We start from the raw sequence: 22,876 nt of genomic DNA on the forward strand, positions 1-22,876 counted from the left end.
ACAGTCAAGCATTAATACCACCAGGCCATTACATCTACATGACTATGTGTTAACAGTTAGCTCTTTGAACACTGTAAGGCTTCAGGCATGCTGATGGTAACACAGTATGAAGCTGAATGAACACAGCAGGCCAAACAGCATCAGAGGAGCAGGGAAGCTGACATTTCAGGTCGAGACCCAGGTTGAGGATGGTCTTGTCTTTTTGTAACCAGTTGGTGTTCATGTACTCTTTTTGTCAGTTGCCTTCGTGTTTGTCCAATGTAGTGTTTTAACAAACAGGACAAACAGGAAGGAATATACCTGAATATATTGGAACGGCCAATACCCACTCATCTCAATCTACATGGACAAGGAGAACCACCACTTCAAATGGGACAACACCAAGATCCTAGGATGGGCTAAACAGAGACAAGCACAAGAATTCCTGGAAGCATGGCACTCCACAAAGCATGCTATTAATAAACACATTGAACTCGACCCCATATACATTCCACTATAGAGGAAACCCAGAAGTGAGGCAATCCCATCTCAACGGACCCCAGAGTTTAAAAACCAGGCGGGAAAACACACCAACGCTTCATCAGAGGCTGCACTGAGGATGTTACCAAGCATGGTAACGAAACACCTGCCGAACAACAAACTAGCTCAGCAAGCCCACAACCCGAGCTACAGATCTACTCCAAAAACCTTAGTGATTACATGTTAGTACAAGAAAGTACACATTTTTGCGTAATGCACTGTGTTATATTTTTCAATATCATTTATGTTAGAATTAGCATTAGTGGCATATAGCTTTTACTGGGTGTCTGAAGAGTTTAGTGATTAATGTAGACATTGCTGTAACCAGGGAAGTTTATTTTAAAACAATTTGAGGGCGTTAGTTTCAGCAGTAAAGTGAGTTCTGTATATATTGGGGAAAATTTTATAACCAAACAAGCATAAACAAGCTCAAGTATTTTTGAACCCCAATCACTCGACAAAGGCTTTTTCCGTTTTTGCAGAAGTCTTTAGATAAAGATAGATGGAGAAGTGCTTCTGAAAAAGGGACAAGATAGTAAAGAAAAGATTATTTTAGAATAAAGAATTTAATGATAGTCCTGGAATAGAAGTCAGGATAAGACCCTCATTGGGGCTGACTTGAGTCTGAGAACATTTGAACTCAGATGTATGACAGCTCCTGAAAAAGGTTATCTGAACTTACAGCCTGGAGTTGAAATTACATTTAAAGCCTACTGAGGTGTTAGAGAAGGATATTTTGTTTTCTGATGTAAATATTTTTGAGTACTATACAGGGGTGTTTTGGGAATCCGTGAAGGAGTTTTTTGGAGGAGTAATGGGAGTGTATTTTACCATGCTTTTGATTATTTTTAAGTTTGTGTTGCAAGTCAGTGGTCTGGTTTCATAGCTGTTTTATCTTTAGCTTAATACACATCTGTTTTATTGTTAAAATCAAATCTGCAACATTGTATGCTTGACCACCTCATTAAAACCAAAACTAAACAAAATATTATCCAACAAGCCAGATTTCAACTTGTTATCTAACTTATCCAGTAATACCAGTTGGCATGAAGGCAAGTGGATAACTATATAGCAAGGGAAGAACAAACAAAAAGTAAACTATTGAATTGGAAGTGTAGTAAAATTAAATAGCGTATATAGCTTCAAACTTCTGAGTAATAGAGTCACTCAGTAATACTGATAAAATGATGCTTAAAACATATAAAAGAAATTTGTCACTATTGTTATAATTAATTTAAAAACAGAACACCCATTTCACATCTCTATCCCTCCTTAATCGCCAGCCTTTCTTTCTTGCTTTGGGCACCCCCACTCAGTCCTCACCTCTATCCATATGCTGGGCCAAATCTGTAATTCCCTGTTTTCTCTCTCACTTCCTTCTAAAAGGGGGTGACATTTGCTACCTTCCAATTGGCAACAGTCATTCTGGAAACAATGGAATTTTGGAAGATTGTCACCAATCTATAGCAACCACATTCAATGCTCTGAGATGAAGACCTTCAACTTTCAGACCCATTAATTTCTCAAGTACAGTCTTGTCACTAACATTAATTTCCTTCAATTCTCTCTACCAACTTGGATCTTTACTTCTGAGAAATTCCTTGTATGTTTATCAGTCAAAACAGATAAAATAATTATTTAATTTCTGACCTTTCTTTATTCCCCATTATAAATTATCCTGATTCTGTCTTTGTTTTAGCCAAACATTGCCTTTTTACATACTTACAAAAGCTTTTACAGTCTATTCTTATGTTTTTGCAAGATTGCATTCATATTTTATTCTCCTTTTTCTTATTATTTCCTTGGTCCTTCTTTGTAACCTGTTAAACCCCCCAGTCTTCAGAATACTGCTGTTTCTAGTAAGTTTATAGGCGATGTTTTAATCTTGTGGAATCCTGAAATATTAGCAGTTGTTGACTGAATATTTTTGAGATTTTTCCCCTTGAAGGAATTTGAAGACTATCCATTTTAATACAGTCATGCCTTCAGTCTACCTCAGCTAATCTGTACCTCATGCTTTCATAATTTCCCTTATTCAAATTTAGCATTCTTGTTTCAGAATAAATTACCTTATTCTCAAAAATAATGTAGAATTTTGTCATATTGTAGTCATACATCCTAAAATATTAACTCTTTTTTTTCTCTCTGCAATCCTGTTCAGTTTTTTTTCTAGCACTGTCTTATTATATCAGATTTCCAGCATCTGCAGTGTTTCACTTTTTGACCATTTTTGGTTTGTTGCTGTACATTTGAATATATAATCTATCTTCTTTTGAAAAGGTGTGACCATTATGAAGAGTACTTAGTGAATCTCCTAGCACTTATTAAATAGTGACAAACTTTGTTGTAGCGACTTGTTGCTCCATTTGGTAAGATGTCATAACAAGAATGGTTTTCACCTTAAGTTCATCTTCTGAAAGGGTATAAGAAAAACTATAAACACAGCTATTAGTAAGAACTGCCAATGCTGGAGAATTGGAGATAACACGGTGTGAAGCTGGATGAACACAGCAGGCCAAGCAGCATCATTGAAGTATGAAAGTTTGATGTTTCGGGTCGAGACCCCTCTTCAGAAATTTCAAACTTTACTGCTCCTCTGATGCTGCTTGGCCTGCTGTGTTCATTCAGCTTCACACGTGTTAGTACAAGCGCAGCACCTCCTTAGTCAAAAATCATCCAAACCAGCAGGTGCAGTTGCATTCCATGAAGTGTGAAAACTTTAACACAACCTGCTACCATAATCTTTTATTTTAACACTGATTTTCATCTGTTACAGATATTAATGAATGTGAGATCAGTGCACATAATTGTGACAAATTTGCTATATGTACAAATACACCAGGAAGCTTTAAGTGTGCCTGTGCAGATGGCTGGTCAGGAGATGGCATCAAATGTTCTGGTAAGAAACGTTTTGAAGAAACATCTTGAAAGGAAATATTTTTGTTAAAGAACAAAGTTTTAATTTTGAATAAATAGAGGATAAAATCCAAACTCTTGCTGATTTACTTTGCGATTTTTCAGTTTCTTGACTGCTAACCCTGTTGTAAAACTAAAATTCAGAGCTAAGGCCTTACATATAAATCATTGCCCAGGCCTTACTGGCAGGGAGGAGAGCATGATGCAAGTGGTGCCTCAGATCATATGAAGCTTCTAGTTATTCTCACCAGGGGATGTTTTAAGTTTCAATTATAAACCAGAATTAAAATGTTCAGCACTGAAATCTTCCCTTCATTGTGTTGTCATGCTTCTTACCTCGCATAGTTTCTTCTTTGTGTCCTTATAATTGCAACGTCATTGTAATCATGGATCAATTATACTTCATAATATCGATAAACAACGTGAAGCATCAAAATGCTTTCACATGTTAGGCAAGGATGTTGAGTTATAATTAGTATACGTCCTTATCTTTAGACTATTTAAAAAGTCCAGTCTGGACTTAATTGCTTGATCTCAATTTCAAATGATTAGTTTTGCATTGATGACAAATTGGGGCTGAATATTATCTGAATGTTGCACATGCTGGGGGAAACTTTAAACTATTGTGAATGCACTGACTATAAATCATTGTATTTGCAAAGATGTGGATGAGTGTTCAAATGGAACCCATAAGTGCAGCCCCAATGCTGAATGCATGAACACAGATGGCTCATATCGATGTACATGTAAAGAGGGTTACAAAGGAGATGGCATGTTTTGTACTGGTAAGCTCAAAGATCAAATACTTTTTAAAAAATATTCTTTTACTCATTATTGTGCATAATTTTAATGACAAGAAGACCTTAATGTGTTTTTCTCTTAATGTAAAAAATGATATTTTCTATATTTCTTAAGACTTAACATTAAAGTAGACAACTGAAAGTTTCTGGTCCACTAGTGGTGTTGTTGCAGTTACAACTTATGTTTGAAAAGTGCTTTCATATAACAAACCTGAGACCAAAAGTGATCAAAGAAAATTTGGAGGAATGTGATCAAAAGCAAGATTAAGGATACAATTTTGAGAAGGAATTTAAACAAATGTATAGTTAGCAAAGTAGAAGAAATTGAGAATGTGATTCTAGATGATTTAAAAACTCTAATGAAACAAAAGCAGAAAACTCAGAAGTCATAGACATACATAAAGCAATAGGGGATTGCACAAATAAGTAGGATTTAACTATGTAGGTAAATACAGGGATTGTGAATTTGAGGTGTTGTGGGGCCAAGTGTATTTGCAAAGGCAACATGGTCGGCTGACAAACTACATTTGTGTTCATAGTTTATGGATTATCTGGAAGGAAACTCATAAGGACAACAAGATAAGTATTCAAATGGTTTAACTTGAACATAATAAAGTCGTCAATAAGAGCAGATCAACAAAAAGAGTCAGCAATAAGGATCGAAGCAAGTAATGTTGCAATAGATATAATTACTGTTTGTCAGAAAAATTGGCATTAATATTAATCATTCTTTTCCTTACAAAGACAATACTTATTGTTTAGAGTTAATAAACTATAATAGGTTATTATTTCTTATTCCTTATTCTTAATACTGGTGTTAAAATTTTGAATATATTCACCTTCTCGAGAATCTTTTCATAACTTTCATCAATGATTAGTCCTCAAAATAATTGTTGACTTTGAAGAGTTTTGAGGCACAATTTGAAAAATGAGCTGATAAATATTGCATAACACAATCCTTTGTGGTTTGAAAACACCACCATTCACTGCAGATTCCCTACAGTGAATAGCTGAATCTCAGTCGATGAAAATTTCAGGCTTGGTCTATGATCTTTGCTGAATAAACTATCTAACCTGGAGAAGCTTTAAGGATGCAATAATTGACCACAGTATGCAGCCATGAGTGTAGGGTTCTGAGTCCTGATGGATAACAAGTAGCCTGTAGTTAAAATAAAAGAATTTGATCAAAAGAGCTCTTGTGGACTGGAGCTGAATATGTTTCTGAAAAATAATTGATTTATGTATGCTCCTTTATGTTCTCTCCATTCTGGTCAGAATAAAATGTACTCTTCAAATTTTATACATTAAAAGGATTTCATTGTTCTCAGTATGTTCAATTTTTTCTCCTTTGTGACAGACATTGACGAATGTGCTGAAAATGTGAACTTTTGTGAGAATGGCCATTGCTTAAATGCACCTGGAGGTTACCGTTGTGAATGTGACATGGGCTTTGTGCCAACTGTGGATGGCAGGGCATGTCAAGGTATGGATCATCTATCAATTTATAATTGTGCTTCTCTTCTCTCTAAATATTAGACATGCCTTGGAAGTTTTATATAACATAAATGTTGGAGTCCAAGAAATGCCATTGTGTTATAATTGGGCCACGTTACTGCTGAACTTATCAGACAATCAAATAATATTTAGACTGACCTTGCCTATTGTCAGCATAATAACGTACAGAATCTATCTGAATAACATTTCATCACAATTTAGGTAGTCAAAGCAGTTACTGTTGCAAATAAAGACTTTAGTCGAGTTACCCATGAGCACACCTTCGTAGACACTCCATGCAATGAGATTTAAAGGACAGTACAAACAGTAGTTTGATTTTTTTATTTACAGGTAAGTATTGAAAATAAATTCTGCTGCAGTTAGACATTCACTTTGATTAGGGGATACTTAGTATGACAATAGTGTATAATTATATGGCCTGAATTACTGACTGCAAAGGTTTTGTGACATGTAAACTCAATATATGATCAAATTAACAAAGTAACCATTTAAAAAATGCCAAAATGCCAGATGGGGAATTTTTTTGGGAGCTATGAGACTTACCTCCATCGCCAATTTGCAGTATGTTGATACACAGAATATCAGATGTCTTTAGACTTGAAGTGAAGTTTTTATAGCTATGGTGTCAAAGCTTGTTTTTGTCCTGCGCTATTAATGCAGCTTAATGAGATGTTTTCCAGAGTATCCTCTTCTGTAACTGTTGCAAGTTTTTGGAGATAACTAAATGATGAATAGATTTCTTTTGTATTTATAAGTCCAATGAAGACTTGTTCTATGTTCTAAAAGGTTGTTTTCATTAAGTTTTTAATTTCTTTTCTAGATGTTGACGAATGCTCATTTGCTGACATTTGTGTCTTTGGAAGATGCCAAAACCTTCCAGGACTTTTCAGATGCGAATGTGATTTGGGTTATGAGCTAGACAGGAGTGGCGGCAACTGCACAGGTAAAATGTTGTCTTCTCTTTATAAATAATATTACTAAGGTATCATTTCTGAGAAATTTAGATCAAATAATGCAAGTTTTACAGTATTTAGAGCATGGCTTTAAAACATCTCACATGTTTTGGAAATCTTTTACAGATGTCAATGAATGTGCGAATCCAGTTAATTGTATAAACGGAATTTGTGTCAATACCCCTGGAAGCTATGTTTGCAACTGCCCATCTGAATTTGAGTTGAACCCAACTGGAGTCGGGTGTGTTGGTATGTTACGATTCATATTAAACAAGTTGGATCAGACAATCTGTATTGTAATCCTAGTTAAGCAATGATCTCAAAACTATCTAAAAGAAACATGGGAAAGCTACTAATTTTGGAGAAAAATGTCAGTGAACTTGAGCACCTCATAGCATAGTGTGTTGAATGCAGGTTCAAACCTATTACTAGAGAGTTATTGATTTTCGAAGTCATGGAGTCTTACAGCATAGAAACAGGCCTTTCAGCCCCGCCATGTTTATGCTGACCAACACCAAAATAAACTAATCCCATTTACCGGCATTTTTTCCACAGCATTCTAAGTGCTCGTCCAGATGCTGCTTAAATGTTGTGAGAGTACCTGCCTCCACCGCCCTCTCAGAGAGCATGTTTCACGTTGTTTTCACCCAGAGAGTGATATATTGTTCCTCAGATCCCTTCTCAACAACTTTCTGCTCACCTTAAACTTATGCCCTTTGGTCCTGGACAAGTCTGCCATGGGGGAAATGATTTTCACAATCTACCTTGCCTACGCCTCTCTTAATTTTGTATACCTCATTCATATCTCCCCTCAGCCTCCTCTGCTCCAGGGAAAACAAAATCATTTATCCAATCTTTTCTAACTGAGATATCCTGTTAAATGTCCCGTGCACCCTCTCCAGTGCAATCACATCCGTCTGATAGTATGGTGATCAGAACTGCTCGCAAGTATTCTATCTGTGACTTAATCAATGTTTTATAAAGTTGTAACAAGACTTTCTTTATGCATTTTTATGCCCATTAAAGCATCCAATATCTTCTCATTATATTGTGCATATTTTCAGACTATCTCAAGTAAAGGTGGGCTCAGGAAATAGAGAACTATAAGCAGGAGAGCTATATGGAGACACACTTATACTCCTCTCAATGGCAGATTTCATAGTAGTACTGTTGGTAGCCTGCAAGCAGGCAGTTAATGCAGTCTCTTAACCTGGAATAATATAGATTGCATACAGAATCAATGCAATACAATAGGTGATAAAAGTCATTTTCATGTTATTTATTTTGGATCAGCTTGTAGCAATAGTCTGAGACAGATTCATATCCTGGGTACATCATTAGGGCTCAAGAGTCATTTTCATGTATAGAGAATGTGGAACTGGTTCCAAAAATGAAAAGTCAAAGCTGTGTAACTCTGTAACTGGTTGGTAACTTTTTACGATTTCTTTTCCAGGTCTGTACATGTAGCTTTAATTTAGAACTGTGATCAAGTTCTGTTCTTTCAATTTTGAGTAATTCTTAAGTATTGGCTATGATAACAGTAAAGCTGCTGCTTATTGTTGGGTTTGATATTTTAATCCACCTGTTTGAATATGTTGTGGTGCATCTCTGGGAAAGGTGGTCTCTGAGCCCAGAGCTCTGGCCCAGAAGTAGGGACACTGCCTCTGTCCATCAAGGTTCCTAAATATTTGTGTGTACAGCCACAGCTTAATATTGGAAGTCCCTTTTTAGGAAGTACACAGAAAGTGTTTCAAGTGCATTTTCCTTCTACAAACTACTTTAATGTTTACTGTAACAAAATAATTAATACTTGAAAATGATGCATTTTATTACTAGATCCTCGTTTGGGCAAGTGCTTCTTGGAATATTCATTGCGTGGAGATAACACCCTTTCTTGCAGTAATGAGATTGGAGTGGGAGTTTCAAGAGCTTCTTGTTGCTGTTCTTTGGGCAGAGCGTGGGGATTTCCATGTGAACTTTGTCCTTCTATCAATTCATGTAAGAGATTAGAAATACTTTAAAGCTATTTTCTAACTTCATTTGAGATATTTCACTGTATCGATAGTACTTGCTATTATATTGGTTTATTGAGATGCACCGGGTAGCTCGGTGGCTCAGTGGTTAGTACCACTGCCTCACAGCACCAGGGACCCGGTTCGATTCCAGCCTCGGGTGACTGTCTGTGTGGAGTTTGCACGTTCTCCCCGGGTCTGCGTGGGTCTCCTCCAGGTGCTCTGGTTTCCTCCCACCGTCCAAAGATGTGCAGGGTAGGTGGATTGACCATGCTAGATTTCCCATAGTGTTCAGGGAGGTGTAGGTTAGGTGGGTTATAGGGAGTCCCTGAGGTTCGGTGTGGACTGGTTGGGCCGAAGGGCCTGTTTCCACACTGTAGGGATTCTAATTCTTAACAATCAATTATTATATTGTTGCATAGTTTTTCTATTACACATTGTTCTTTCTCATTCCAATGCTATATAGGTACTTGTGTGATAAAAAGTCATAGAGTCATATAGCATGGAAACAGACCTCTCAGTCCAACTCGTCTATGCCAACCAGGGTTCCTGAACTGAACTAGTTCTGTTTGCCTGCATCTGGCCTGTATCCTTCTGAACTTTTCTTATCCAAAAACCCATACAAACGTCTTTTAAAATGTTGTAATTGTACCCGCTTCCACCTCTTCCTCTGGTAGCTCATTCCGTATACGTACCACCCTCCATGACAAAAAGTTGGCCTTCAGATCCCTTTGAAATCTTTCCCCTTTCAGCTTAAGCCTATGCCTTTAGTTTTAGATTCCCTGCCCTGAAAAAGTACCAGCCTATGCAGCCTCTTTTTCTAACTCAAACCCCCCCAGTCTTGATAACAACATTTACATCTTTTGGCACCCTTTCCAGTTTAATAACATACTTCCTAAAGCAGGGTGATCAGAATTGTGGCCTTACTAATGTCTCATACAGCTGTAACATAGCATCTCAACCTCGCCTCTTGTGCCCAGAGCATCTGGAAAGAAATGCATTCTTTCCTGCAGACAGCAAAGACATCGAAGCAGTGACATCACCATGTCCATCTCAGATTCCAAGGTATCTGCAACATTCGACGAAGAGGGAGAAACAACAGGTTCTGAAGCAGTCGAAAGGGTTGTCGATGTGGTGGGCACATTTTGCTCCTGCACCATTTACGAATTTGCAGCTTTCATATGGTCCACATGATTGTTCAGGACTATCACACCTACCTGAACTTTATACGTCACTGGACCTGACCTGGCATTGGCCATGCATCTTATACTATGAAGGGCTATTCCTATGCTTCCTTCCCCCTGAAATAAACTGTCACTCTCACTTAGCAGAATCTCATGACCAGCATTGGGGTTCCTGATGCCATTTCATCCTTCCCCTCCCCAAGACCAGGAAGATCAGATTTAACCTCATGCAGAGTTTTCTCCCTGTTAGCAACTCTGCTGAAGCTATCCCTGTAATTGCATAAGGGGAATAGGAATTCGGACAGTTTGGTATCTAGTGAAGCTGTAGGCTGTTTCTTTAAGCCTGCCTTCAAAGTTTGGACTGCTTTTACATGTCATCTGTAGGAAATACTCAAATTCCCTGCTGGTAAACGATAGCCTGTCACCAAGTCTTCCTGGAGCTTATGTATTGTAAAAGACACATTCATTCAGTTTTTCCATCATTGTCCCAATGTTTGACAAATGATATCTGTGCACGTCTAGCCACTTTGAGTGGGCATCCACAATGACTAAGAACATTGACCCCATGAAAGAATGTGCACAGTCAACAAACAACAAGTCCAGGGTTTACCTGGCCATTCACATGACTGTGGGGAGCTGCTAGCAGTAATTTTTGTCCTTTTTGGTACTCTGGGCACTGCTGCACCAATGCAGCAATGTCTGCATCCAGCCCTGACCACTAGATGTAATTTCTTGCCAACATCTGCATTTTGGATTTCCCTGGATGACCCTGGTGGAGTTCAGCCAGTACATGGTGGCAACCTTTGCTCAGGACAATCACTGTTTCTTCCCATAATATTATGCTGTCCTCACTGTGATTTGGTCTCTCTGGGTCCAGAAAGATTTCAGTTCTGATTGAGATGGCCCTTTGGCTTCCCCATCACTGTCAGTTGTTTCAGTTTTGCCATGACCAGATCTTTCTGTGTCAAAAGTCTGATATTATCATCTGTGACTGGAAGATGTCCAGAAAATTTAAAACATTATGGATTCTTTCAATCACTGTACCACTGCTAGTGTATCTGCCAGCGGGAGGAAGTTCAATGCATCCTCATTTGCTACTTGACCTCCCAGCTGGTGTTCCAGTTTGTAATCATATGCACTTAGTATTAGAGCCCACTGTTGTATTCAGCCTGAAGCTATGGACAGCACTGCTTTGTCCTCTTTAAGTAGACCTAGCAGGGGTTTATGGTCTGTTATTTTTACAAATTTGAAGTATTGGTACAACTTGCTGACTCCAGTTATGACCACCAAACTTTCCCTCTATGTCTGGACTTATTCATGCTCTGCATTAGCTAAAGTCCTGGATACATACACTATTAGTGTTCGTCTACATGGGGCCATCCATGAGTTAATACTACTCCGGTGCTGTGCGGGGAGGCATCGCATGTCAATGCCAGTTCTTGCTTACAATACCTTTGAGGATGGTAGTTGTTTCCTCATTCCCTGAAAGCTATTGCTTGGCCATGCATTTCCAAGGCTGACCCTTTTCTCAGTTGATACAACTCCAGAATGGAGGCCAGGTTATGTATGAACTTTCTGGAATAATTCACCAGCCCAAAGAGATACCTAAGCTCCAGTACAGACATGGGAGCCTAGGCACCTTCGTTCACCCTCTTCTAAAGAAAACCTTATCTTCTAAAGTGTGTAACCTGGTCTTGACGACTATGTCACCTGGGGTGTCTGAAATACATATTTTTCCCTTGTAAGATGTAGCATGCCTGACAGAAACATGTAACAACAATGTCCAAGTTTTCGAAGTGCTCCCTATTGGTCTTCCCTATTATTAGCACATCATCTAGACAAGTGGCAACCTGGAGGAGACCTTGTAAAATCTGCTAAAAAATTGCACAGGCTGGCAATACCCCAAATGGCAACTTTGCGTATTGATATAAATTGTGGGTATTAATTGTAATGTACTTCTGGGAATCCTCATCTAACCGTAATTGCAAGTATGCATGGCTCATGTCCAGCTTTGTTTAGGACAGCAACAACCCCCCCCCCCCCCCCCCCCGGCCGTTAGCTTTGCATATAAATTCTCTGTGTGAGGGATTAGGTATTTATTCAACGGTGAATATTGGATTACTGGACTTCATAATCTGGTGCTGCCCATTCTGCAAACTGGACTAGGTTTATGACTACTTCGCATCCCAGCCTTATGATTTCTGCCTGTACTTTTGCCATAAAGTTATAGGACTGGGCGGGCCTTGCAGAACTGTGAAATTGCTTCCTGGTCAACATGCAAGGTGGTCTTGGCTCATTTGATAGTCCCTAAAACTTCCTGAAAAACTTAAGGGTATTTATTTTGGACTTCACTGAGGCAGCCATTTTCTAATCGAAAAATGTTACACTGATTTAGGTGAACCCCTCTCAGCCAATTTCGCCCACTTGAGCTTTTGACTACCATCAGTGGTAACTGAACCAGCTGCTTCTCATAAGCCAAAGTTCTACGTTTAATCAGTAAAGGTTCCCTTTAGTCTAGCCAAGGCCTTGCATTAACTTAAGGATTAGAGTCCAGAGCAAATATTGTTAAAGACTGATTCTGTGATCATTAAAACAGCCATGCCACAGCAACCTCCATTCGAACCTGGTGACCATTTAAACAGACATTTATTTGGATTGATTGTGATTGTGATTTAACTGTTCCAAACCAGAAGTAGGTGGGATTCCCAGAATGTGCACTTTACTGGAAACTGGCCTGTGAGTTCTCTTACTCAATATAGGTCTAGTTGGGACTCATTTGCTGTTTTAAATCTGCATATGGGCAGCAACTAAAATGGCTTGGTGGTCCAGATCCTGAAGAAATTTTTAACCATTTGACCAACGCTTGGCTTTGTTTTGGGGTTTAGTTACGGGCTGACTTAGAGTCCCTCTGTTCAGGATATATCCTCGGTGAGGCTGTGCAATTGCCTTCTCTCAAGCTCAGTTGGACGAGTAAGGCTGTCCAATTTCATCAAAATACCTTGCATTTTATGTTCCACATGCTGCATTTTCCAATGAAAAAGCCACTTGCAATTCAAAGGCCAGTTAAGTTCCAGCAATTGGCATTTTTGCATGGTTACATTATTAATCCCATGCAACAGACAGTCTCTCAGCATCTCATTAAGGGTTAAACCAAAATCACATGCCTCTGCCAGTTGTTTTAATCTAGTCAAAAATCCCAATGATAGATTCCCCTGCTTCTCAGATTGCCAAGTAAAAATGAGAGCGTCTCAGAATTAAAGGAGGTGAGAGGTTGTAATATTCCTTAACTGTTTCTGACAACCCTTGAAAGCTTTTAGTATCTGGTGCCTCAGGCAAAGTTAGTTTCCTAATAACTGAAAATGCCATGACTCCACAAGCTGTCAGGAGAATTACACATTGCATTTCGTCTGACCCAATGTCATTTGCTTGGGGGAAGAAACTCATTCTTCCCACATTATGGGCCCAGTCTTCAATGGCAGAATTGAACAAGTCATGCTTCCCAAATGACGACATAATACTAAAAATGTTGACTCCAACTCAAAGATAACTGTTGTGAATGATTTTTTTCAGGAGCAAGCTTTTCTGTCATTGCCATTGAAATTGCTGCACAGAGGCCACTATCCGTCACCAAATCACCTTTACTTACACATAGAGAATCTTCGAGACTCATCCAGCTCCTTCAGAGCCAGCTTTGAGTGAGCAAGATGTCTGATATTCCTGTCCTTACCTGTCAGCCAAGGCTCCCTGATTGGATTGGATTAACAGCTCTAATCATATTTGATGATGTCCACTTGGCTGAGTTTGTTATACTCACTGCATTCACCCTAGGCCTGTCTGTTTGACAACACTGCACAGAATCCTACCATTAACTGTGCCAGTCCTGCCTGGTTTGTCTTAACAAAATGCAGCATCTTGCATTTATCTGAATTAAACTTCATCAGCCATTCATGACCTCACTGCCCCAGTTGAACAAGATTCCGTTGAACTCTTAGATAACCTTCTTCACTGTCCACTCTACCACCAATTTAGCTGTCAACTGCAAACTTACTAACCATGCCTCCTATATTCTCATCCAAATCGTTTATATAAACTATGGACAACAATGGACCCAGCACCGCTCCTTTTAGTACACATTTAGTCGTAGGCTCCCAGTCTGAACAACAATCCTCTGCCACCAAACTCTGTCTCCTACTGTCAAACCAAATTTGTGTCCAATTGGCTAACTCTCCCTGGATCCCATGTGATATAACTTGCTAACCCGTCTACCATGTGGTTAGCTTGTTGAAGGCCTTGTTGAAGTCCATGTAGGCACCTCTACCGCCCTGCCATTGTCTGTCTTCTTGGTCACCTCTTCAAGTATGTGAGACATGAGTTCCCACACACAAAGCCATGCTGACTATCCCAATCAGTCTTTGCCTTTCCAAAAGCATGTCTCTTAGAATCCCCGCCAACAACTTACTCGCCAGTCTATAGTTCCCTGGCTTTTCCTTGCAACCTTTCTTAAATAATGGCACAACATTAGCCACCCTCCAGTCTTTCAGCATCTCACCCATGGATTTTGATGATACAAATTGCAGGCTGGGGCCCCACAATTTTTCCACTAGCTTCCCACAATGTCCTGGGATACACTCGGTCAGGTACTGATATTTACCTACCTTTATGCATTTTAAAAGCTCTTCCTCTTCTGAAAATGTGGACTCTTTTCAAGACATCACTATTTATTTCTCTGTGTGCCCTAACTTCCATGTCTTTCTCCACAGTAAATACTAACACAAAATAATTGTTTAGGATCTCACCCATCCCTATCAAAAGAGAGATAGTAGGAACTGCAGATGCTGGAGAATCTGAGATAACAAGGTGTAGAGCTGAATAAATACAGCAGACCAAGCAGCATCAGAGGAGGATTTTCTGAAGAAGGGTCTAGGCCCAAAACATCAGCCTTCCTTCTCCTCTGATGTTGCTTGGCCTACTGTGTTCATCCAGCTCTACACCTTGTTGTCTCTGTCAAAAGAGATCTCATTTTTTTATCGTGGTTCCAAATGGTGGAAACTTCATGAGTCAATCTTTCAAATATGCTTACCTTTCTAAAAAAATCGAACTACAATGATTGACCCCCACAAATGTGTTTGTTTATTCAGCAACGAGTGTAATGAATCACAATAGAATATTTTTTCACATTAATGCCACAAAGAAACCAGCTTTTAAAGTTATAGGCTTCCAATTGGGCAGATACCCAGTTTTTAGTGAATTAAAATCTATTTTTTTAAATAAAATTCTGCTATCACCAGAATGTGCATGAGAAACATGAAAGCAGAGTTCAAGCAAAAGCATACTTTTTGAATTCAAGACAGCTAGAACAAATAGATTGATGCATATTTATCAGCAATAGATTTAAGAGAGGATGCAGATAAATGGTGCAAGCAAAAGAATATTACATGAACAGTAATCCATTGTTGTATTACTTGATTGAAATAAAAGTAGCTTGTCCCTTAGAGTCAAAGTACATATAATGAAAATAAAACCAAATTGATAAGGGAAAGGAAACAACATTTCTCTTAATTTGACTAATAATTCAAGGCTTCAAAAAATGTTGATTTACTTATGTTTGTATTCTTGTAACACTGAACCTTTTTATTTAAAACAGCTGAATACAGAACTCTTTGTCCTGGAGGAGAAGGCTTTCGTCCTAATCCAATCACAGTTATTCTGGAGGGTAACCACTTTCACCATTTTGAAAATAACATTTCAAATGTTGCACCGTGTGAGCTGTCTCTTCATATTGTTAACAGCTTATCCAGTTATCTCTCAATGCTTTATGCAGATATTGATGAATGTAAGGAATTACCTGGACTGTGTCAAGGAGGAACATGTGTCAACACTTTTGGCAGCTTCCAGTGTGAATGCCCACGTGGTTTCTATTTGAATGAAGAAACCAGAGTATGTGAAGGTATATTTATTGAAGTCTGACATTATTGCTAATAATGCCAGTGCTTTCTTTTTGATTCATTACTCTCTATTTTTCTAAAAATATTAGTGGTGCATATGAATTATTTTTCTACATGCTGCTTCTTGGAGACAATATGGTTGACAAAACAGAATCTTGATCCTGACAAGAATAGATCATGAATGAATAATGCTCAAGTTACTGCATTCCAATTGGCTGCCCTTCCAGATTAAAAATTTAATGCATGATATCACTGATTGTGCTGACATTGTGGTAATGCATTAAACTGCAACATCCGTGTGCAGTGCCATTAATTGGTTTAGTATGTATGTAATGTTCAATTGCTCTGAATTTGTAATCTCACTGTGCTGCTGCGAGAACCTACCAATTAGTGGCTAGATGATATTTTTTGTAATTCAACACTCCCAACCTCGTGTTTTTCCAGATAGGAGTACAGATTGGAAAATTGTATCTGTCTTTGGATGCTCACCGACTCTTCGCTTTGAGCAAAGGATACTAAAATAACTCATTGTACGCTTCATGATCAACTGGGTTGCTTTGGTACAAAAGTAACCGATTTAAAAATTATTGACAGGTACTTAGAAACAGGTAAATCATAGTCTGTGTGCAAATTGGCATGAAAATTGAGACCTCCCAGTAAAAAAAAGTGTTAACATTTTACACATTGAGATTACTGAAAAAGTGGTACTATATCTTGAATGCACTTTATGTAGGCCTTCAGGAGGTATCTTGTTATTGGAACTGGAACTAGTTATAGCTGTCATGTTTACTATTTACCACTGTGTAGACCATTTTGTTGCATAGTGCAGTTTTCCATAAATATAAAACTGTAGTTGTATTGAAATGCTGTGCACTAAAGTATTTAAGTCGTGCATTATACATACTGTGCTCATTCTTTCTAAAATTGCTAGTAATTAAGAAATAAGCACACAAATTTCAAATTTCCATACATCGTATAGGCAGTGCATTCCTAGCACCCATGTGAAATTGATAACTTTGCTAACCTCATATTTTAGGTTCTAAAAGGAAACTAATGTTGTCAGAAAATATAGTGCAATGGAGAATTTTGTGTGCTGCTGTCAAACCAGTTGAGAGGAAGCAGAGTATGGATGCCAAATCACCAAGTTTAATAGCTACTTCCCTTAAGGGTGACTGCTGCTTTAATCAGGAAAACCAACACTTTGATTTGCTTTTCCACTGACTAACAACAGGACAAGCCTGTGTAATTCTGCAGATTGATTGATGTTCCTAAGCCATAAGAAATGTTGGCATATGTATGTGAGTCATATGAGTAGTATAGTGTTCAGCTAAAGTTATACTTGTGACACGTAACTATGATGAACATATCATACAGGTCAAGTAGCTACTTTCAGACAAGTACAAAGCTCATACCAAGTGAATTTGTAGACAGTTGGCAACTGGAAGGATGATGTCTTGGCAATCATGGCAACTCTCTTCAGCCATGGCTAATAACATTATTGCAAAGGCAAATAAATATCATGGTGAACACCACACCAGGTTGAGGGCTTGATCAGACAGATACTGAGTTAGACTATTAATTTTAAACACTAAGGTAGCCAGGAACATTGCTACATCAGATGCTTATCCAAATTATATTCAAAGCAATGCTTAACCTTCCCCTTTAATAAACCCGCCTGCAAGCAAAAACATTCCTTGAAAACTTCTTTTTAACAATGTGTAGGGAATCTTCCTGAAATGAAACTGGATTGTATAAATCTGTTGTAACAAGGTGTAGAGCTGGATGAACACAGCAGGCCAAGCTGCATCAGAGGAGCAGGAAAGCTGACGTTTCAGGTCTATGCCAGCTTTCCTGCTGCTCTGATGCTGCTTGGCCTGCTGTGTTCATCCAGCTCTACACCTTGTTACAACAGATTCTTCAGCATCAGCAGTTCCTACTATCTCTGTATAAAGCTATGATTTGCGTAAATTGCCAGCACAGATTGAAACTGAACTACAAACCTTCTTTTGGAAGTGGAAGAACTTACACTGACCCAACAAAACTTAAGGGACTATCAGAGAAGCATAAGGCTTATTCTGTGTATGGCAATCTGATCTGAGTGATTGATGCTGACACTGGAGTTGGATCTTCAACATCAGCAAGGCTCTAAAATAGGCTGTTATGTAATACTTGCTGCCCAGATTAAAATTTTCCACTGAAGTCAGGGTGGGTAAACAGCTACCCTTTCATTGTATGTCATTGCCTTGAGTACACAAATTGAGGAAGTATTTTAATTCCTCACTTTGATAATCACATGCTTGTCTTTTTGTTGAACTGATATTTCAGTAGGAAATTTTGTAATTGCCTAGTTCTCTGCTACCAGTTAGGAGCCCCGACAGTAACAAAAGTCAAACATTTGAGTACTCACTTTTGGCAGAATCATTATGGTCATACGCAAATTTTCATTAGAAGTTGATGGCTGATGAGGATCCTTGTATGAAAATTACAATTTGTCACCTATCCAGGTTTCAACATCATTCTGCACTGAGCTGGTTAGTCGCAGAAGTGCAAACAATCAATCAAATAATACAAATGTCTGAATGGGTAGTGCTGATTTCAGTTTCCTTTTCATTTAAATAAGGAAAACTTACTGTTATTATACTCCAAAACTTGCTTTGTTTTTCCCAGATCTTAATGAGTGCAGCACTTCACCTGGCATTTGTGGCCCTGGTACCTGTTTCAACACGGTAGGAAATTATACCTGCATCTGTCCACCAGATTATATGCAGGTTAATGGTGGAAACAACTGTATGGGTAAGCATTCATCAACTAGTTAAGAGAATATTAAGAAGCTATAAATAATGTTTTTCAATCAACTGATTTCAGTTGTGCATATCTATAATTTTGCAACTTAATGACAGGTTATATCCTTTCAATCTACAGACAATAGAAAGAGCTTCTGCTTCAAATATTTTGACCGTGAAAATGGTACTTGTAATGGTGAGCTGGCCTTTAATATGACAAAGAAGCTGTGTTGCTGTTCATACATGATTGGAAAAGCTTGGAACAGACCATGTGAGCAGTGTCCACTTCCTGTCACAGGTAGGTTTCTGTGTATCAAGTTAAGACATTTAGAACTGGATTTAGAATTTGTGACATGTACAGTATATTGATAATATCGTGAATCATGTTTCAGATGACTTTCTGTTTCTCTGCGGTAGTCGAAGACCTGGATATATTATTGATATAAGCGGACAGGCAGTTGGTAAGATATATTTTTGTTGTTTAAAGAACTACAGTTTTGAATGATATAGACACAAATAGTGAAATGAAACTTAAAGTATGTAATATGTTTCTTCAAATATGATTATCCTAGGTGCCATAACTGCATTTAGTGAGATCATTTGAAGACAAATTTTCAACAATGGAATAGGAGTTGGGATTGATTTTTAAGCTTTCCACAGCATTGTAAACCATGTTTTTATTATTACCAATTGGCCTCAATCATATTCATATTATTTTCTTTCATGTGTGAGACTTGTTCATATTTACATTGTTTCTGAAATTGAGGTTGTTTGTGATGTGTTGTTATTTGGTTAATGTATCAGTGACAGAACAAACATAGGAAGACTTCTGCGTTCTCTGGTTCCAACATAAGTAATAAAAGAATAATGAAAATGTAAAAAATGTACATAAAGTACTGCACTTAAAAATTACTGTACTCTTAAGGAAACCTTAAACATTCGTGAATGTAAAGCTTGTTCCCTAATAACTCAGGACGTTTATCCACGGGATTGCTAATCATCCAAGTCCAGAAAATCCCAGTTTTTAAATCTGGCTTGCACTGAGTTAGCTAGTTTCATATTTCCTGTAGAATTAATTTCAACACCCCTGAATTAAGGAAAGACAATTTGTCAGGCTCGCATTCCTGTTTGTTGCCTTATAGTCCCTGCTGAAATTGTATAAGCGTTAGATGAGAAGAGTCTGACTCAACTCTAACAGAATATTTGGCAAGTACTTATGTATGACTATTGGACATCTGGTCTGCTGAAGAGGGAAGTTGCCACCTGTGGATTAAAAAAAACACAACAAAATGTTTACATCATACAAAATAAGAGCAATAAGATGGCATGCACCCCTTTGAGCCTGCACTTCTTTTCAATAATGTTATGGCTGATATTCTAGCTTAAGTCTACTTTCCTCCCCATTTCTGAAATGAGACTTTTTTTTAGTCTTTAATTATATGTGGGTGTTGCTCACAAGTTGAGCATTTAATGTTCATCACTGACTGCCCTTGAGAAAATGGTGATGAGTTAGTTGCCTTCTTGAACTACTACAGTTCTCGAGATGCATGCTCAATACTGTTAAGAAAGGAGTTTCAAGATTCTGGAAGAATGAGAATATATTTCCATGTCAGATGGTGTATGGCTTGGAGGGGAACTTGTAAGCAATGATGTTCTCATACATTTGCTGCCCTTGCCCTCGTAGATGAAAGAGCTTGCAAGTTAGAAGGTCTCTTGATGACTTACTGTGGTATACCTTGTAGATGTTAACGTGCATCCTGGTGGAAAGAGTGAATATTGAAGGTGCTGGATGGGGTGCTTTGTTCTGGATGAACTTCTTGAGTGTTGTTTGAGTTGCTGTGAACCAGGCAAGTGGACAGCATTTCATCACAATCCTGACTTGTGCCTTGTAGACAGTAGACAAATTTTGAGTAGAATTCCCAGCCTTTGACTTGCTGTCATAGCCACAATATTTATATGGCTGCTCCGGTTCAGTATCCAGCCAATTATAACTCCAAGGTCATTAACAGTGCAGATTCAACAATGATAATGCCATTGAATATCATGGGAAAATGGTTGTATTATTTCTTGTTGAACACAATCATTGCCTGGGACTTGTGTAGTGTACTTACCACCTTAGCCTGGATATTATCAGGTCTTGAAGACAAAAATGCTGGAAATCATGACGTGTCAGGCAGCATCCATGGAGAGAGAGTGGAGGGAGAGCAGGCTAATGTTTTCAGTCTATGTGACTCTTCATCAGAGCTGGCGTAATGTGTGGAGAGGCAGAATTTATGCAGTAATTGGGAGGATGGTGGTGTGGAGTGCTGGGGGAGAAAGGATGTTGATAGTTCAGATGATTGTGATCAGAATTTGAGAGTAGCAGAACAATGGTGTGACTGACTGCCAGAATGGTAAGAACAGAGTCCCAGTATTTGCTGCACCCCGTTTGATATACTCTGGTGAAAACAAATGCAGACTGGGTGACCACTTTGCAGAACACTTCCAGTCTGTGCGCAAGCATAACTCTGACTTTCCCATTAACAGTCATTTTAACACAGCATACTGCTCGCTTGAATGTCCTCGGCATACTGCAATGCTCCAGCGAATCACAATAAAAACTGGAGGAGCAACATCTCATCTTCAGACTAGGCCCTCTACAACCTTCTGGGCTGAGTATTGAGTTCAACATCTTAATATTGTGAACCCACTCCCATTCCTTCCCTTTCTTTTAGTTTTAAAAAACTCTGTCATCATGCCCTCTCTACCCCCCCCCCGCCAATTCCAATGGGAATGTCAGTTCTTTCTCTTCTGGCAGTTAGACACACCATTGTTCTGCCGTTCTCACATTCTGGTGACTTAATCTGAACTATCAACATCCTTTCTCCCCCAGCACTCTATCTCCCCCACAACTAATACGTAAATGCTGCCCGTCCACACTTCACGTCATCTTTGATGAAGTCATCTATATTGAAACGCTTACTGTGTCTCCATGGATGCTGCCTAAGCTGCTGTGATTTCCAGCAGTTTTTGTTTTGTTATCAATACAGATTCGAGCATCTGCAGTAACTTTCTCCTGTAATGCCCAGGTCTTGCTCCAAATGAGGGCACTATGATGAACCCTTGTTTTTGTAAGTGTTTCTGGTGCTACAAAAGCCTGCATACTTTGAAAAGGTAAAACTCAGGGCACATGCCATTACAAGGAATTGTTACTATTGGTTGTTCCAGTACTGGAAGCTGTGTGTGTTCAGAAGAAGGTACATGCCATTAATACTTCAGTACAGCTGAGAAATGGGGGTTTCAAAAGCCCATAGCAGCATTTGCTTGGTGCAACTGAAGAAGTTTAGAGCTCAGTAAAGGAGCCAGGGGTATTTCTAAAATGGTGAAGTTAGCAGTCAGTGGAGTTGGGCCTTGGAATTTGTACTTTAGTGTTGTTTCCAAAGTCCAAGGGAGCATTACCCTAGAAAAGGATAGTACTCGAGCAGAATGGAAGCAGTTATTGAAACAGTCCATGAAAGAATGACTCTTGCGCGGGAATTCCAAGTCAGGTAAAGAATTCTAGTCCCTTGTGAGATTTGATTATCCGTTATGCCGTTCAAATCTTGGGGACATTTGCTGAGAAATCTGTGGGATTTGTTTTGATAACACTTGCTGTAGAATGTGCACTATTGGTGTCTGATCATATAACCCATATTCATGACATGTTTATTTTGGATTGCAATATATTTTGTGCAAGTAATATTGTAGATTGTATTAATGTTTTAACAATGTATTGTTAGGTTTTATTCTGTTAGTAAGGCCTATGAATTTTGCACTTGGTGTACTTTTATTATCGAAGAAGTCACTGGTGCCTAGTCAGATTTAACCTAAATTTGGCCGTCTAGCCCAGGACCATAATGACATGGACCGCTTAAATATCAGGAGTCTCAAAAGTAACTGTAGTTTGGTTGAGAAAAGGGAAGAAAAGTTGGTCTGCTCTAAATGTGTCCATAAATTCCCTCTGACAGTAAACATATCTTCCAACATATTTCTAAAAATTTGATTGTACATATCTGAATTTGATTACTATCTTTCTCCCGTTTGATTACAAGATAGCGATTGTCATATCTTTATTCCAAACAGGGAAGGACACAGAAAGTAGGAAACTACCAGCCAGTTATCTTAACATCAGACTGAGGGAAAATGTTAGAAGCTATTATTAAAATAAGTTATGCAAGACCATTTGGATAAGTTCAAGGCAGTCAAGCAGAGCCAGCATAGTTTTGTGAAA

General features: G+C 38.5%; 1 protein-coding gene across 1 annotated transcript in view; it reads left to right on the forward strand.

Moving 5' to 3' along the window:
- Positions 1 to 22,876, forward strand: part of LOC125446730 (fibrillin-1-like) — a 570,259-nt gene that overhangs the window by 415,071 nt on the left and 132,312 nt on the right. The window contains exons 32-42 of the mRNA XM_048520489.2: positions 3,296 to 3,418; positions 4,098 to 4,220; positions 5,593 to 5,718; positions 6,571 to 6,693; positions 6,830 to 6,952; positions 8,540 to 8,701; positions 15,544 to 15,612; positions 15,721 to 15,846; positions 18,512 to 18,637; positions 18,767 to 18,925; positions 19,020 to 19,088. Of these exons, the coding sequence (XP_048376446.1) occupies positions 3,296 to 3,418; positions 4,098 to 4,220; positions 5,593 to 5,718; positions 6,571 to 6,693; positions 6,830 to 6,952; positions 8,540 to 8,701; positions 15,544 to 15,612; positions 15,721 to 15,846; positions 18,512 to 18,637; positions 18,767 to 18,925; positions 19,020 to 19,088 (1,329 nt within the window). The remainder of the gene's footprint in view (positions 1 to 3,295; positions 3,419 to 4,097; positions 4,221 to 5,592; positions 5,719 to 6,570; positions 6,694 to 6,829; positions 6,953 to 8,539; positions 8,702 to 15,543; positions 15,613 to 15,720; positions 15,847 to 18,511; positions 18,638 to 18,766; positions 18,926 to 19,019; positions 19,089 to 22,876) is intronic.

The sequence above is a fragment of the Stegostoma tigrinum genome, chromosome 36 (assembly GCF_030684315.1).
Source record: "Stegostoma tigrinum isolate sSteTig4 chromosome 36, sSteTig4.hap1, whole genome shotgun sequence".
Classification (NCBI taxonomy): domain Eukaryota; kingdom Metazoa; phylum Chordata; class Chondrichthyes; order Orectolobiformes; family Stegostomatidae; genus Stegostoma; species Stegostoma tigrinum.